At 45.3% G+C, this 17,455-nt stretch overlaps 2 protein-coding genes across 5 annotated transcripts; one reads left to right on the top strand and one right to left on the bottom strand.

Moving 5' to 3' along the window:
• Window positions 1-85: 85 nt before the first annotated feature.
• strada (STE20 related adaptor alpha) lies at window positions 86-8,246 on the bottom strand. 3 transcript variants are annotated; one of them, XM_076997078.1, is made up of 13 exons: window positions 7,951-8,246; window positions 7,485-7,546; window positions 7,267-7,324; window positions 5,521-5,549; window positions 3,805-3,907; window positions 3,337-3,458; window positions 2,899-3,007; window positions 2,664-2,787; window positions 2,149-2,320; window positions 1,873-1,977; window positions 1,296-1,549; window positions 1,154-1,196; window positions 86-1,044 (listed from the first exon to the last, which is right to left on the bottom strand). In XM_076997078.1, exons 2-13 carry the CDS (start codon window positions 7,494-7,496, stop codon window positions 889-891), a joined length of 1,287 nt encoding a protein of 428 aa, XP_076853193.1. In that variant the 5' UTR covers window positions 7,497-7,546; window positions 7,951-8,246; the 3' UTR covers window positions 86-888. The 3 variants fall into 3 exon arrangements, with proteins under 3 accessions (XP_076853193.1, XP_076853192.1, XP_076853194.1); XM_076997077.1 differs by having other exon boundaries at window positions 8,050-8,246; XM_076997079.1 differs by lacking the exons at window positions 5,521-5,549; window positions 7,951-8,246.
• ddx42 (DEAD (Asp-Glu-Ala-Asp) box helicase 42) lies at window positions 8,246-16,139 on the top strand. Of its 2 annotated transcripts, XM_076997074.1 has the most exons (18): window positions 8,246-8,393; window positions 8,740-8,988; window positions 9,289-9,439; window positions 9,547-9,608; window positions 9,865-9,901; window positions 10,711-10,863; window positions 11,090-11,194; window positions 11,357-11,476; window positions 11,788-11,964; window positions 12,121-12,249; window positions 12,536-12,635; window positions 12,782-12,829; window positions 12,910-13,007; window positions 13,190-13,466; window positions 13,636-13,862; window positions 14,043-14,153; window positions 14,368-14,463; window positions 14,582-16,139. In XM_076997074.1, exons 2-18 carry the CDS (start codon window positions 8,777-8,779, stop codon window positions 15,305-15,307), a joined length of 2,829 nt encoding a protein of 942 aa, XP_076853189.1. In that variant the 5' UTR covers window positions 8,246-8,393; window positions 8,740-8,776; the 3' UTR covers window positions 15,308-16,139. The 2 variants fall into 2 exon arrangements, with proteins under 2 accessions (XP_076853189.1, XP_076853190.1); XM_076997075.1 differs by lacking the exons at window positions 8,246-8,393; window positions 8,740-8,988; window positions 9,865-9,901 and having other exon boundaries at window positions 9,375-9,439.
• Window positions 16,140-17,455: the final 1,316 nt, after the last annotated feature.

Below are 17,455 nucleotides of genomic sequence, written 5' to 3'. Positions count from 1 at the left end.
TATCAAAGCAGATGATTTGGTGTAGACTCAGGAACTGGTCATTCTGTCTCTACTGCTGCTCGAAGACAGAATCTCAGGCAATATATTAAACCCATGTTTTCCTCTTTATTTTTCCAATATGCAACAAGTCAGAAACTCCACATTACAGCGTGTCCACTTCAGCACATTCTATGGTCACAGCTTCATCTTACCGTAAAGGAAATGCAAACACTGCGTCAACAATGTTCATTACACAACACACTGTGGCGAGTTCAGAAATCCTCAGCAGCCTCGTGTAAACACCGCCCCATTTCTCTTTAACCATACAGCTAAGACACTTTCAAATTCTTCACACCATAGTCCATTTTATCAATGTAAACAGAATTCTCTGCTGAGAGAAGCAATGGAGAAGCTAGTCGGCAGTAGTTTTTCAGGTTCAGATTATTACACCACTGGTCAGTAACAGAGCGCACAGAACTGAGCAAACCAACATGGTGGTCTTGCCTCTGATTAAGCAGTAATGATAACTGATGTGTGTATGTGTGTGTGTGTGTGTGCACACGCATGCTCTCAGACTCATGCATCCTTCTGAGTGTGAGATCATTCAGGCAAGGCTGTGGCGGTTGCTGGCTTTGCACCTCTCCATGAGAGATAAAGAAACAAAAACAGTCCTCCATCAAGCACTTTCAATTATATACATACCTACATATACACAGAGACCACCAGGAGTCTTGGATTCCCACTTTAACCCTTCCTCATTTACCAATCCCCACCTAGTCACCTAGCAAACACGTACACATCATGCACCGAACCCCCCCCCCCCCCCCCCCCCCTTCGCACTTCAGACCATCATCAAGACATCCTTTTATTAGAATTTCTCCACCACGATCCATCCTGTGGTTCCCTGCTTCAGAAGTCCCAGTCGTCCACATCCAGCTGCCTGAGTCCGGACTCCAGGCTGGCCAGTCCCGAGGGCGAGTCCTGGGGCGGGAGGCACTCCACGCTGCTGAGGGGCGAGACAGGCCGTAGCAGCTCAGGTAAAGCCTCGCACGGACGCCGCTTGATCTGAAACGGGACGGAAGATAGTGAGCCACCTCCATCGCCGGAACGTTAATATGAGCGTGAAGATGTTCAGTCGCATGAGAAAAGGGACTGCAGGTCTAGGGACGCTCACCTGCTTGAAGAAGGAGTGGCCGATCAGAGTGCTGGCGGAAGGCCTGGAAAAATTCAGTCAGCCACGTGAGTTTGCACTCAAACAAACAGAGCCAGGCTGCAGTGGTCATGTGTGTGTGTGTGTGTGTGTGTGTGTGTGTCACCTCTTCTCCAGGTCCCTCTGCAGACACAGCTCCACAAAGGCATGGAAGTGGGGGCTGAAGGTGCGGCTGTAAGGGTTGGCCCCCGAGGAGGACGAGGGTTCTCCATTGGTGTGGCGGGCCCCCCCGGCCCCGGGCCCCTCGCAGATGCCCGAGTCTGCGCCCGAGCGAGAGGGCTTCATGCTGAGCTCCTCTGGGGGGACGGTGGTGGTGTCCAACAGACATGGCACTGTGCCGTTCAACTTCTCCAACAGCATCTGAAACACACACACACACACACACACACACACACACACACACACACACACACACACACACACACACAGGGCAGTACGAGTGTGTGTGCGTGTGTGAGAAATTGAGACAGAAAGCAGTTTGCAGAAATGACATACATTACCTGTAGAGTTTAGCTCCCTCACTGCGTATAGTCCTACTGTGATATGTGATACTGCTCCCCACTGTTTTATATATGTTTTTATATTATATATCATACTCGTTGCTCATGTCCTATTCCTAATCGTGCACATGTGTCAATGAGGACAGGGGCAGCAGAATTGTGAGAGGCATGTGTCAGACTTACCTGGGTAGCAGGCATGTCCTTAAACGGCACGTGGCCATTGGCCAGCTCACAAGCCGTGATTCCCAGACTGTAGATGTCTGAGCGGAAGTCGTACCCCTGAAGGTTCTGGTAAACACACAACACGTACGAGTCAATTGCTATAAATAAGAAAAGGTGCTCAAGTAGGGCATGCAGACATGTTTCTCACACACACACACACACACACACACACACACACACACACACACACACACACACACACACACACACACACACACACACACACACACACACTACCTGCTGCAGCACTTCAGGACTGAGCCAGGGCAGCACCTTCACACTGTACTGTGGGAAGTCGTGGACCACGCGCGCCCTCTGGCCATGGCCGATCATACTGAAGATGCTGCGTAGACCAGACAGGTGCACCTGGCCGTCTGCAGACACCAGGATGTGGCTGGTCTTCACGCTCCTGTAGCAGCACAATCACCGCACGTGCACATGAGCGAGGATTCTGACCCGCAATGCGTCTATGAACACGTAAGCGCGTCTTTCTGCTTGTCCTACGCGTGAATGAATCAACGTACGGGCAAACAACTAGGAGTATTTCTGTGTACACTGTGTGTTTAATAGCAAGTGGAGCACACCGATTTTCTGACCTAAAACGATGCATACTTCTCTTTATGGAAAATAGCCTGACCAGTCTAAAACATGAGCCATCCATCACACCCCAAGATTTGAACAGTGAGTATGCTTTCAGCGTACGTGCATGTGTGTGTGTGTGTGTGTGTGTGTGTGTGTGTGTGTGTTCTCACCGGTGCACATAACCCATATGGTGAATGTACTCAAGGGCCCGGAGAACTCCAAGCAAGATATACGCAATGGTCAGCTCACTCATCCCATCCGTGAAATGAGTGCTGATCAAATCCCGTGCAGAGCCTAGACAGACACACACCCACCCACACACACACCCACACACACAATAATAGCCCTCGGTACCAGATCAAAACCAAAACCTACAACAACTTTTAAAAGTATGTTCTTTATTACCGTAGGCCATAAATGGAGTTATCACCCATAACTCGTTCTCCACGATGAAGATGCTCTTGTATGGAAGGATGCTGGGATGGTGGAAGAGTTTAGACACATGGAGTTCTCCCTGAGACACACACACAAGTACAACAGTCGGACAAGACAAGAGCAACATCGCTGTGTATCCCAGCAGTGCACTTCTGGAGCTGCCCGTACCTACACAGCTCCGACCTGGACCTGCTCTAGGTTCTGATTCATGAAGGACTTGATCATTAACTAGCGATGAGGCTAATGGGGCGGACACACATAGCTAAACAGATTTACTTCCAAACGGGAGCTTTCATGTTTACATGGACAGCAATGTTACAGTCTAAAAACTCATCAGAACAAAAATAAAATCTCTGGTGATCTGTTGGGATGGCAAAGAGAAAGAGACAAATGAGCGTCTCGTGAGACCTGCAAGTAGTTGACCATGTCATTGGTGCAGGACTCCAGATCTATGCGGCGGATAGCGACGTGCTCTCCTGTAGGCTTGTATCTGGCAAAATTGACGGTCATCAGGTCCTCCAGACCTCGACCTGTGCGTGCATGCGTACATACACAGCCACACACATATATACACACACACACAGTGGAATAATATGCAGAAAACATTCCAGGTTTAAAAATAACCATCCAGCTGAATTTATTGGACAATCAATTTGCTAATGTGTTTAGAAATCAATTCTACATGGTGGTTTAAGATAGCTATGTAATCCACATGGTTGGGAAGGAAATGTTGCTTCCTGGACTTACACTAACCAATAACAAATAAGCCAGCATTTAGATGACAGACAGTGGGACTCTGTGTGTGTGTGTGTGTGTGTGTGTGTGTGTATGTGTGTACATGCAAGAACATGTATGTTTCTGCATATATAGACTGACCTATGATGGTAAGGAGCTCATAGGCACTGCTGTCAGGCAGGAAGGTTCCCATGTTGTCCCGAGGCGGAAGGGGATTCAGAATTTCACGGCTGTCCTCACTGGCCTGAAATGGGGGACCCAGGGCTGTGAGTCACCGAGCAGCACATTCTGCAGCTCCTCATCGGATTACATAACCCTTCACAAGTCTGAAACAGGCAGACCGTTCTTTTGACCTAAACCTGGCCTGACTGAGAGAAAGAAAAACCCAGCTCACGAGACCTAAGGTAGCACATGCTCTGCTCGTGCTAGAGAGGGGTTGAGAACATGGAACAGGCAACATGTTGGGGACTCCTTTTCCAAAAAGCAGGAGTCAACGGCCACCTGGTCTGCAACATTACCACAGACGCAATTGATGGGCAAGAGACATTTTAGAATACAAGATAGACTCGTCCCAAGAGCAACAAAAGTCATTTGGATCCTGTTTTTACACACACATTCGATGAGAGCCATATTGTCATTGATGATTACATTAAAAGCAAACACACGCATACAGTGCATAGAAACATGGAAAATATAGCCCAACAATCATTGTTTAGACCAAAATCAAACCCTAAGAATACCCCAGTTTTCATACATTAGAAAATTAATTTTCCCTAACTAAACCATATAAGACTATGAAAAAATATTTGCTATTCTGAGAATCAAATCTGTCTTAAACCAAACAGGATTGACAACCTACAATTGCAAATTACCAGCAATAGGGACCTGATGTGAGCTACCATACTGTTCTACAACTCCCCTATCATACCTTTCCAACGGATTGTACTTGTTTGCAAGACCAACGGCTTAAGAGGAGAAATGTTTGAATTAGTGTGTTAAGCTGCATCAGCTATAGTACACAATTAATTCACAGTCTGCATTGTTACAGACACCAATAACACAGTAAAGCAAGCCTAAAGAACGATTTTGTCATGCAATGAATGCTATGAACACACAGAACACTGTCCTGGGTGTAAACACGTACAGCCACTGATGACCATGTATCCAGCCCTCAGCATACCAACCTTCCAGAGTCAGTAGATTAAGATCAAAAACCCTCACACCCACTGGCCCCCAAACACACACACAATAAGTCACCAAAGCAACACCACAGCACCACACGCGACCACTGGGGTGAGAGACAAACTCCAGACCCAAGGCACCATGGTGAGCATGCTCTGAAGACTTCTCCCTGTCCCCATCCCTCTCTCCTGATCCTGACATCTTGGGCCTTCAAATCTTGCTTCTGCCAATATCTAGGACTGTATACAAAGCAATTCCATTATACACTAAAAGCTTTATACATTTCCTGGCTTCTAAAATCTACTAAGCCTAAAATCTACTATTACTGATGTACCGATGACCCGTTATGACAGTAAAAGTAGCAGACAGTAGGCCTCTTGATTCTAGTGTATAAACTGTTTCTGATACAGCAGCCCAGCAAGTCTTGGCCATGTGAGACGCAGCTAATTGATGAACAAGTGTCATCACACGGAGCCAAAAAACCAGGAAAATTAGTGCATGCACAGAAAGATCACCACGAGACCATGTGCTCACACGCACCCGCTCGAATGTTAACACGGCCATTAAAGACACGCATCTTACATGCTCATACACCCCTACTATTAAATTTAAATACACAAACACACACACACCACCAGGCTACACAAAAAGCAGTAACAGAGATACCACACTTACTTTCCTGTGTGGGCTTGCCTGAGCTTGTTCTGGGTAGACAAATCATGTAAATGATGCAAAAAACACACAGATAGACAAACAACCTGTGTTTAATGAGGTTTTGGACAATATGGCATTACATTATGCCTCAAAAGAGAATCTTCCAGCACACCAAGAAAACAATGTTTAAGTTAGAAAAAAAAAACAAACTGGCTTTATATCATATTCATTTGTTTAATATCTTTGGACTTCAACTTTAAGCAAATGACTTGATATAGGCAACATCTATACTGTGCATATGTTTCTCTAACAGATAGCTGAGCATGAAATTTGACCAAAGAGGCATAATATAGATTGTATGACATGGTCGTTATAGCAACACAGACCTACCTACCTTTTTACCTCATCTTACCTGAACTACAAATTGACTGCACATGAACTGAATAGGACATCATGTCCTTTTATAATGATTTTAGAAGTAAACGTACATTTAGGCTGTCTAACTCACACATCACTGAGGGGGGGGGGGGGGGGGGGGGGGGCAGCAGCCAGGAGCGAACAGAACCCTGGACGTCAGTCTTGCTTTCAGAGCCGAGCAAATGCACAGCAACATGCAACAACCAATCAGCAATGAAAGGCAGACCAAAATCAGCCTTCGAAATCAAAATGAGCAAAATCGTCGACCCCACCTTGCATGCTGATTTTAATGGGTTAATGCTGGTTTCTATTGCCAATCCAAATCAGAAATACCTAAAGGCTGCTGCAAAACTCTCCATGAACCATTTACTAGTAGTTTGGTATCCATCTATCCATTCAATCATCTAAGTCAGCTATACAGTTTAGAATCACTATACATATGCACAACTAAGAACTAATCCTTTGCTGACAAAACTTCATAAGCACAGAAGAAACAGGTGCCAAAGTCATCATGGGAGAAAACTACTAATATAACCTCTCTGACAGACATTAACCAAAGCAGAAAGCATGTTAAAATGTTTACATTAAAATGTGCTACATACAGTTCGGCACTACCACTACATGCCTCCACAGACACAGAACTTTCTTATAAATCAATCTGAGTATACAGACACATGTCCACCCCATCCACTATGCCCAATGAAAGACTCTCACTTGTTTATGAGGGATTTTTGATATTGCAATTGTATTGGCAATTTGCATTCAGAAGCATTGTTAAAAACGGCAGGACTGAAACCCTCACTAAGGGGTTATTTATTCAGATTGACGTTTGCTACAGGGGAATGCTTAGTTTACTACGATGGGCATTTGAGTCCAGTAAGGTCTATTCCTGCTTGAAGAAAGTACAATCATAGACCTTATGGGAAGCTATGACAGGGACACAAATTGCCAGTCCTGGAGGACCGGACACCAGCAAAGTTTAGTGACATGCCTTCTGTAAAATGTATTAAGGCTGCAATTGACTATTGAGTCGAATCATGGAAAAATGAAGTTCACCAAATCGTACTGAACGTCAGATCAGTGCTATGCAACCCTGAACTATAATGTCAGAAAACACCATCCATTTCATTTAACGTACATAAAGTGTGAGCTCAAGTAACATGCCGCATGTTTTTGGTTTTGTGTGTGTGTTTTACAAAAGCAGTGTCATGTTTATGGATTCTTTCGGTGTTAGAAGGACTCCCCTTCACACTCAGCACAGAAGAAGAGGTGTGAAGTGGGAGGAGGCGTGGCATTATGAGCATAAGGGAAGCAGAGCAATGGCGGAGCGTGGAGGGCTAAAGTACTCACCACCAAATAACTCCAAATCCCTCAGGCTCTCCACACTCAGCTTCTCTGATACCCAACGCTGAGAGAGATAAAGACAGTCAGACAGAGGACAGGTGAGAGCAGCAGGTGAAAATAGAGAGAAACAGAGACTGTGTCAGTACAAGTACCAATGACTACCATCATGAACTGAATTATAATCCTGCATTTTAAACACACGAACAACAGTCAGGTGAACTTACCAAAAAAGACATGGATCCTTTGGAAGGTGAAAAGTTACACCATAAAAAAAAACAGTAATTGCCTGCAAAATATAAGTAACAACAGAAACAGTGTAAGCTCAATTAACACACATTTCCTAAGAGTATTTCACTGTGCTATTGCCTGAGCTCTTTTCTCTCCAGAACTGGTGTTATATAGTTCACTAACGTTAGTTCACATTCGTGAGGATGCTGTTATAATCCCCTTTTCCACGTACAGAACATTTTATACAAAAAAATGTCCTGCGGTAACGTACACAGCAAGAAACACTGCTTTTATGGAAACTCACCACAGCGAATACACCATCTAATATCAACAAGCTAGTTAGATATCTAGCTAGAGGAGTGATGGTTAGAAACAAATAACAAATAGGTTGTTAAACAAGCTGACTTGGCGAGCTAACGCAGCTCAATAAGCTCATTTCACAGTTACCGACAACTGACCCACCGTGTCAGGCGTTTAATTCGCTTGTTTCTTATGACTCTATTATGTCGCTAGCGTACATTAATTTGGATCGTTATATGTTTTAGACCCAAAAAAGCTTACGGTAGTGTTCTGGCAACGGGACGTAGAGCCGCTTAACCAGACACAATAAAAGCTAAAGTGTCCCGTAATCGGTAAAGGAGCGTCGAGACTTCACACGTCGGCGTTAAAAACGTTAATAGGCGAATTCACCACAGCGGCGACGAACGCGCTCGAGCCCGCGCGTCTATTGGCTCGCGCAGGTCTCTTGGGCTCGCGCCTGAGGGAAGCGCAATTTCACCCGATGAGTCGCACAAACGTGACGTTTTGCACGGCCGAAGCTGAGTGCTAATGACGTCAAACACAAGGCGGACGGGTTATGGTGCGGCGACAGTAAACAGGACTGCTTGGCTGCATTTGTAGTTCAGGTTAGCTAGTCGGCTAACTGTACGTTCGTTACGGCGTATTACACATTCCGATAAGTGATTTGCACACTAAAAAGGGATTTACAGGTGTTAATCTCGTTCCAGTGTTGCACGTTGTGACAGAACAACTGTGCTGGGCTAATCCGCGTCTGTTAGGCCCGTGTGCCCACTGAACCAGCCACCCTAGCGGGCTAGCTCGGTATTAGCTAGCATTAGCTGCTATAAAACGGGATATCAACGATAGCTAGACACTCTTGGCTATGCAGTAACAAATGTTAGCTAGCTAATATGTTTAAGTGGCTATTATTCAGCTATTGAGATGCTAACTGGTCATATTTCCTTTAAACAGGTGTTGGCGCGCTGTCTACCTATTAGCCGTTTTAGCCATGAATTGGAATAAGGGCGGTCCAAGTGGGAAACGAGGCTTTGGGTTCGGGGGATTCTCCCTGGCTGCCGGTAAAAAAGAGGAACCTCGCTTGGCACAGAAATCCCACACTGCGTTCGGGACGTCTGGATCAACTGGGTTCGGAAAAAACCAGCAGCTGCCAGCGTTCTACAAAATCGGCACGAAACGTGCGAATTTTGACGAAGAGAATGCGTGAGTGGTGTAGAGATCTGTCCATTCTGTACCTGTAGTTGGACCACTAGACTGAAAATGCGTTTCAATTTATTGTGGTGACAGGAATAGTGTTACAGAGGTTTCACACCAGAGTGTCAGCCTTTGACAGGAATGCCGTCTGTATCCTACAGTTACTTATGATTTCTAGACAGTAACGCAAACTACTGCACATCACGTGGTTCTACCTAACGTACGCTGACAGGTTTGGTCGGTTACTAAGGTCCTATAGCTCACAAAACTGTGGACTGACATGGACTCTCATTCTTGATTTTCTTTAAGATATTTTGAGGATGAAGAGGAGGAGTCGGGCAACACTGACCTCCCCTATATCCCAGCAGAGAATTCTCCCACCAGGCAGCAGTTCCAGTCTGGAGGCAGGGGCTCAGATAGTGATGATGACCCTCTTGATGCCTTTATGGCTGAGGTGGAGGTAAAGGTTCAACAACACAAAGATCTGGCACATATGAATACCTACTGTAGTTCCTCCATTGTACTTAACAGTCCCTCTTTTTTTTTGAAAAAAAAAAAACTCATTAGAATCAAGCAGCCAAGGACATGAAGAAACTGGAGGAAAAAGAAAAGGAGAAAAAGCAGTGCAAGTAAGATTCGTTAAAGATTAATTTGGGGCACTGTGGGAGTCTAGCTCTTCCAAGAACAGCGTGAATTTGGTCTAGAAAGAAAGCGCAAAGTATTCGGTCCCTTCTGCTTGCCTAATGTGAACGGTACATGTAGATGAAATGAGGAGACGTGAGTAGAGTGGGGATAAATGTACTGGGGGCTTGGTTGGAATGAGGGTTTCCTCAGGTGATTGAGCGAGTCGCAGGGAAGTTTTTTTTCTCCATTTGTTTTTTCCAGGGGTATACGTGATGACATTGAAGAGGAAGATGAGCAAGTGAGTGACACTCCAGAAGTTCCTTTCACCATCGTTCTGCTTCAAGACCTGTTTTCTCTCACTCTGTTGCATTTTCTTTTATTTTTAGTTATTTATTTTTTCCTTTTATTTCATTTTCTTCTTTTTTTATTCCCTCTTTTTTTCCCCTCACTTATTACCATCTAACTAGGGTACCTTTTGCAGATTAAACCCTTGAGATCTCTCTGCAGTTGGGGAAGTGAAAGCTTGTGTGTGTCATTGAGTGCCCAGGGAGACTGTAGCCATTGATTCTAACAAACACATCCGTGTGTGCCCACTTGAATTTGCAGTCCCTCCTGATGTAGGAATACTTGACTATTTAAATGCTAGTCACAATTTATCTTTTTGGTCCAAGCTTTAGCTTTATCCCAGAGTATGTACAGTAGTGCAGTTTATTTATGGGTGAAGTTGATGACAACGTGGGTGATACATTTTGTCAGTTTCAGTGCCAACGATGGCATTTTGCTGGGTTACCAAGTCGGTTGTTTTTTGTGATGTTTGTATTTGTTTGGCCTGTTGTATCCAGTTCATTCAGATCCTGTTTAAGGTGCATTGCTATATTCTGCCATTCCTGTCCAGTGCAAGTTGTATGGATGGTCATTTTTAACCACATTTTTAACTCATCACCCATTTAGAAAATACATCTGATGATGGGAAATGACCTGCTGTGGTAATGGGCATCTTTGTCTGACCCTGCTAGTAGTTCAGTTCTGGTGGTTTAGGAGTCATTGTTGGGAAGCATGCTCTGCACACGTATCGCTGCCTGACACTCGGTTCCGTGTTGCACGCAGGAAGCTTATTTCCGTTACATGGCGGAGAACCCAACAGCGGGGCTGACCCAGGAGGAAGAGGAAGAGAATGTCGACTATGACAGTGACGGAAACCCCATCGCACCTACCACCAAAAAGATCATCCTGCCGCTGCCTCCTATTGACCACTCTGAGGTACTACCGCCATTTGAGCTAAAATTGTGAACCAAGATACAGTGCAGTACTGTAGTAATAATCTGAACAGACAGTGGCATGTATAGCAATTTGGGATTTGTTTGTCTTGGATCTGTTATAAAGTATGTAATGGACCAGCGTTTAAAATCATTGTGAGATACTCTCTCTAAGCAACACGGAGCGATTTAAAGGACCATCTGACAGTTGTTCGGTAATCCTCCTCTAGATCGACTACCCTCCTTTTGAGAAGAACTTCTACATTGAGCATGAAGAGCTCAACACCCTAACTGGAGTACAAGTGGTGGAGCTGAGACAGAAACTTAATCTGAGGGTATGTGTGCCTGCGCTAATACAAACACACACTCGCCTGTTAATGGCAGTCCAGCAAAAAGATGTGATTGCTTACTTGCAGTGGTAAACAATGGGGTTCTGTTCACATACACGCACACAGACATGGATAACTGGTTTTGTAAATGTGATTTTTGGTGAACAGGTGTCTGGAGCGGCACCCCCGAAGCCCTGTACCAGTTTTGCTCACTTCAGCTTCGACGAGCAGCTTATGAACCAGATCCGCAAGTCTGAGTACACCCAGCCAACGCCCATCCAGTGCCAGGTGAACCGCCACACCAGCAAAATAAAAACATATTAATTATATTAATATTACATTTCATCTCTTGTTATTTTGTAATATTGACTTATGATCAGCATATGGTATTTATTCATTTGCAAAATTATATTTTATTATATTATATATTTTTCAAATTCAAAGAGAATTCAAACTCTAGCCAATTCACAAAAAATATTCTTCTGTTTCTCTGAATTGCTTGTAAACGAGGAGAGCAGATGGGATGAGCTCCCATTAAAGGCATGTGTGTGTAAACGGCGTGGTGCTGTGTGTGCTCTTCCTCTCCGTCTCTGCCTTAGGGCGTCCCTATAGCGCTGGGTGGCCGAGATATGATCGGCATCGCCAAAACGGGCAGCGGCAAGACGGCCGCCTTCATCTGGCCCATGCTGGTGCACATCATGGACCAGAAGGAACTGGAGCAGGGCGAGGGCCCCATTGCCGTGGTCGTCTGCCCCACCCGGGAGCTCTGCCAGCAGGTCAGAGGAAGCGCGGGGCATGCGGTAGAAGATGAAGGCCGGAGTACAGCCACGGGTGGAAGGACACCCAGTGTGTCAGCGGGGTTGAGGGTTACAGCATTACCGTTTCATCTTCTCAGTGGGAATGAACGTGTGTGTGTGTGTGTGTGTGTGTAGATTCACGCTGAGTGTAAGCGCTTTGGGAAGGTGTATGGCCTGCGCTCCGTGGCTGTGTATGGGGGGGGCAGCATGTGGGAGCAGGCCAAGGCTCTGCAGGATGGCGCAGAGATCGTCGTCTGCACCCCGGTAAGCGTCCACAGTCAGCCGTGGCAATATCTGCTCCTTGGATATTGAGTCGGTGTGCAAGGTGTGACCCACAAACAGTTGCGTTCTGTGGAATAAAAATTTTCAAATGATTATCTGAATGTAGTAATGTCCTGAATAGCATGTGATTCACGTTTATCTTGTTAGTGTTTCGAGCAATACCAACAAGATATTCTAGTTTTTAAATGTGTGCGTCATAAAGAAGCACATCTTTGATCATGTTTGTACACACACACACACACACACACACACACACACACACACACAGGGTCGACTGATTGACCATGTGAAAAAGAAGGCCACATCGTTGCAGAGAGTGACTTATCTGGTGTTCGATGAGGCTGACCGCATGTTTGATATGGGCTTTGGTAAGCACCTCTTGAACTACCATCAGCTTTTTAATTCAACTGTTTTTAATTGTTGTATTTGTTCCATGTGGACATAAAAATAAATAAATAAAGGTTTATCCCTCTCTGACTTTGTGTTGAGGCTTCTGATTTGTCTTTACTTCCAGAGTATCAAGTGAGATCTATCGCCAGCCATGTACGACCAGACAGACAAAGTGAGTGTTGGTGATGTAATGTGTACGAGTGCACATGTGTGAACATCTTCTCTTACCTGATCTTCTCCTTGCTCTCTCAGCTTTGCTCTTCAGTGCCACGTTCAGGAAGAAGATAGAGAGGCTTGCGCGGGACATTCTGATTGACCCGATCCGCGTCGTGCAGGGAGATATCGGAGAGGTGCCCATAATTCCTTCCTAGCTTAATTGCATCAGCTCATGTGAAACATGATTTTAAATATGGTGTTAAATACAGTATCAACTGTACAAGGGTAATGTTCAAAATTAACACAGTCCTAGATGGAACTCTCCCATTGTATCTCCTTGTCTTTCTCTATATTTCTCTCTTGCGCTCCCCGTCAGGCGAACGAGGACGTGACCCAGCTGGTGGAGGTGCTGCAGAGCGGCTCGGATAAGTGGGTTTGGCTGACGAGACGGCTGGTGGAGTTCACCTCCTCCGGCTCCGTGCTCATCTTCGTCACGAAGAAGGCGAACAGCGAGGAGCTGGCCACCAACCTGCAACAGGAGGGCTACAGCCTCGGCCTTCTGCACGGAGACATGGATCAGAGCGAGAGGAACAAGGTCATCACGGACTTCAAGAAAAAGAGTCTGCCTGTGCTGGTGGCCACTGACGTCGCTGGTGAGTAGCATATGTAGGACCATACCCTACGTGTCATAACTCACCATCCACGAGTCTTAACACCTTTTCATTCAGTCATTTTATTGTTTGGTTGTTTTTCCCCCTCCATAATTCTACCTTAGGGCACAAAGTTTTTGTATCTCAATTCACTTAATTGTTCCTCTTGTAGCTCGTGGGCTGGATATTCCCTCAATCCGCACGGTTGTAAATTACGATGTTGCTCGGGACATCGACACGCACACACATCGGATTGGAAGAACAGGTCGCGCAGGAGAAAAGGGTGTGGCTTACACACTGCTCACAAACAAGGACACCTCATTTGCTGGTGACCTCGTTCGTAATTTGGAAGGAGCCAATCAGAGTGTGCCGAAGGAACTGATGGATTTGGCCATGCAGGTGCAGAACTGGTCCTCTTTCCTGTGGCTCAGACGTCATTTAATTAGTTTATCCATATAGGTGTTGAATCTTCTTCTTGACTGGCAAATAGTCTTCTATGTTTTGCATTAAGATAGAATTAGAATATGATTTTTTTTAAATCTGCCAGTCTAAACCTACTCTACTCTTTGCCTTCTCCAGAACCCCTGGTTTAGGAAGTCCCGTTTTAAGGCTGGGAAAGGGAAAAAGCTCAATATCGGAGGTGGAGGTCTGGGCTACAGAGAGAGACCTGGCCTTGGCTCAGATTCTTCTGTGAGTTTTTGATTAACCTCACCTTTGATGTTTGAGAGTGCTTGGTCAAAGCAGATGAGAGTTCATCACCATACCAACCATTAAACAAAAGCACAACCACCCCACACCTCGTATTAAATGTTTACAGGAATTTGAGAGTGATGCATGATTATGTAATGTATGCTGTATTCAGCCTATTGTGGATACAATACAATAAAACCTTTGGTGAACACAGGAGCGCAGCGGTAGTGCCCTTGGTAACTATGAGGCCTTCAAACCCTCGACTGGTGCTATGGGAGATCGCATGGCTGCCATGAAGCAAGCCTTTCAGGTAACGGACATTAAACACTCTCATGCAGTCACCCTTCATGCTACTTCATTTGGCCACTTTCTTTACCTCTCCACTTTCTAACACGTACACGTACTCTGTTCCTCCCCTTTTTCTTCAGGCTCAGTACAAGAATCACTTTGTGGCAGCGACCAGTCATGCTCCCAAGCTCTCCACCATGTCCAGCAGCACGTCTGGTTGGACCAGTGCAGGCAGCCTGAGCTCTCTGCCCTCAGGATCTCCTGAAGGGCCCTCTTCCTCCTCCTCCTCCTCCTCCTCCTCATCCTCCTCCATGCGCCCTCCTCTGGCCTTTAATTCAGGCACCAAGATGGCTGGCTTCAGTAGTGCTGGCAACCTGAGCTCCGTCCCAGACACTTACTCCTCCTACTCCCCCCGAGAGTGGCCTCGCAGCGACAGGCCTGCTGATGATGGAGGACGTCATGGAGATGGTCACCATCGTCATGGTGACAGGCATGCCGATCGGGAACGGTACGGGGATCGGGACCGGCACAGTGACAACCGCAATGGAGAGGGTGGGCGCCGGGAACGAGACCGGGACCAGGGCCGGGAACGAGACCTGGGCCGGGACCGGGAACGAGATCGAGACCAGGGCCGGGAACGAGATCGAGACCAGGGCCGGGAACGAGACCGGGACCAGGGCCGGGAACGAGACCGGGACCAGGGCCGGGAGCGAGACCGGGACCAGGGCCGAGAAGGACGGTCGGAGAGAGACGATTGGAGGGGAGGCAAAGAGGGTGGAGAGAGGGCGGGGCCACATAGAGGTGTGGAGGGTAGCTTTGCCATTCCAGAACCGCCTAAACGCAAGAAGAGCAGATGGGACAATTAGAGGCAAACACAGGAGATGACAGTCAGCCAGTCAAACGTCAGCATGCTTGATCAGAAAGCCAGCCTTCCCAGCAAAGTCCACCGTCCACTTTCACCAACGTCGACATCTGAAAGCCAAAGGGCACTGAAGACTTTGAGTGTGTTGAGTCTCCATGACAACGTTCACAGCAATCGGCCGCCTGTGTTGTCCGGCAGGTTCTTCACGCTGTTTGGGGTCAAGAATCGATTAGTGTGGAAAAATGTGAATTGTATAGACGTAGATCCCACCTGTAAAGAGTCATACAGTTCTTCTTGTTTAACGGTATATGTGTGTAAATTCATCTTTCTGTGGGGAAGCCCTAAATGGCATTTCCTTTAGACATTTTTAGAAGAGTGATTTGGCTTTGGGTTTTTTTTTTTTCTGAATCCAACAGAGGCATCATATTTTCTGGGTGCAGCAGACAAAAAAATTTCTTTACTCCTCCACTGCCCAGAGTGTTTGTGAATGATGTAAATGTAGTTTTTTAGGTTTAGGACTTTATTCTGTATTTTAGTACACACTGTTAAAAGCATGGAATGTGGACTAGACCCTGTTCTCTACTATTCTTTAGTTTTTTTTTTTTTTTGTTTGTTTTTTAAACAAAAAGTTAATCAGCTTGGGTGCAAGGCTAACATTACGCTCATCTCTACATTGAACACCTGGAGAAGAGTTTAATCACTTCTTCCAATGGGCACTTAGGTCTTAGGTCAAACCTATAAAGTATAAGCATTTACATACAGTACATGCGGATATGTAACTGAAAATGCCAGGCTTTGGTGGCCATCTTGAATAAAAGCTGAGATAATTATTGTGATGATGCTTTAATAATTATTTCATTCTTTCTCCATTCGTAGGACACTGTAGGCTTTTGCGAAAAGAGCTAAACTCTTCCATTACACTCATCCATTGTGTGATTGTGGTACCGGTGCAAATCGTAAGGTATTGCCCCTGCTTTAATAAACTTTAAGCACCTTTGCTGTTCAATCATGTCTCATTTTCAATTGCATTTAGTTTTGAAACTGTGAACTTGTTTCTACAGCTCACCTTGTAGAGTAAAGCTACCATTAAATTTGGGGGATGGATTCCCAGTGAGTGCATGTGGTAGCATCAAAAACAGGGTTCGTTATTCAGTTTTCAAATTTACATTTTTTTTAACAAATAAATTTTGTAGAATATTTGATGACTGGGGGAAGTTCCTCCAGGCACCAGCTGAGCGAATTGCATCTACACTTGACAAGGCATATGACATTGGCTAGGATACTGTCATTTTTATGTTTGCTATTAAAGGCAACCCAGTTAACTGATATTAACACTTGTATCTAATATAAAGTTAGAAGTGTAATAAAGACAAAATCGTTACATGCCCATACCAGCTATGAGATCACTGAAGTCAGAACCTTGAATATTATCTAATAATATCTTAATTTTCATAATATAGGCTGGTGTATGCTAAATAGGCAGCTAAGTAACAGTAGCCTTAGCTTAATTATCATACTGGAGACTGATGTATTCTGATGTTCTAGACATTCCTAAGATGTTTTGATGATTTATTATTCATATTTTCATTTCATTCATTATTTTTCAATATGAAAACTCCATACCTACTTTCCAGTAAGCTATAATTACGTTGATAAAAGGTTTCATTTAACAATACTTATCCTCACAGATAATAATACTTATCCGTGGCGCCGGCCCTGTCCTGGCTAGAGCTCAGATTATGCAAACTTCCAACTTTTTTTCTTCTCAACAAATACAAGTATTGGCCTCTGCACTAATGCAGTCCACTCATAATTGTATGTCACTCTAAGTCATGTTGGGTGCAAGGCTAAGAGAAGAGTATGCAATGCTGAGAGTATAAATGTAATTAAAGTAGTACAAGATATTTCTTTATTTGCACATTGGGGAATTCAAGGGGGTAGTGGTGCACTCAGTTGTAAAGTCCAACGTAAAAGTTAACTAAAGGTCACTATTGTAATGGTGACAGGCATGCCGATCGGGAACGGTACGGGCATCGGGACCGGCACAGTGACAACCGCAATGGAGAGGGTGGGTGCCAGGAACGAGACCGGGACCAGGGCCAGGAACGAGACCGGGACCAGGGCCAGGAACGAGACTGGGACCAGGGCCAGG

This window comes from Brachyhypopomus gauderio, chromosome 2 (assembly GCF_052324685.1).
Source record: "Brachyhypopomus gauderio isolate BG-103 chromosome 2, BGAUD_0.2, whole genome shotgun sequence".
Taxonomy (NCBI): domain Eukaryota; kingdom Metazoa; phylum Chordata; class Actinopteri; order Gymnotiformes; family Hypopomidae; genus Brachyhypopomus; species Brachyhypopomus gauderio.
Note: the sequence above shows the minus strand (reverse complement) of the source record. Positions and strands in the feature narration are given on the sequence as shown.

Bases quoted from the DNA above. Each gene is read 5' to 3' on its own strand.
- ddx42 (XM_076997074.1), top strand. From the start codon at position 8,777: ATGAATTGGAATAAGGGCGGTCCAAGTGGGAAACGAGGCTTTGGGTTC. The intron at 12,636-12,781 runs GTAAGCACCTCT...CTTTACTTCCAG, and splicing joins CATGTTTGATATGGGCTTTG to AGTATCAAGTGAGATCTATC. The intron at 13,008-13,189 runs GTGCCCATAATT...GCTCCCCGTCAG, and splicing joins TGCAGGGAGATATCGGAGAG to GCGAACGAGGACGTGACCCA.
- strada (XM_076997078.1), bottom strand. The intron at 5,550-7,266 runs GTGAGTACTTTA...TTGTCTACCCAG, and splicing joins GGATTTGGAGTTATTTGGTG to AACAAGCTCAGGCAAGCCCA. The intron at 1,045-1,153 runs GTGAGCGTCCCT...GTCCCGTTTCAG, and splicing joins GCCACTCCTTCTTCAAGCAG to ATCAAGCGGCGTCCGTGCGA.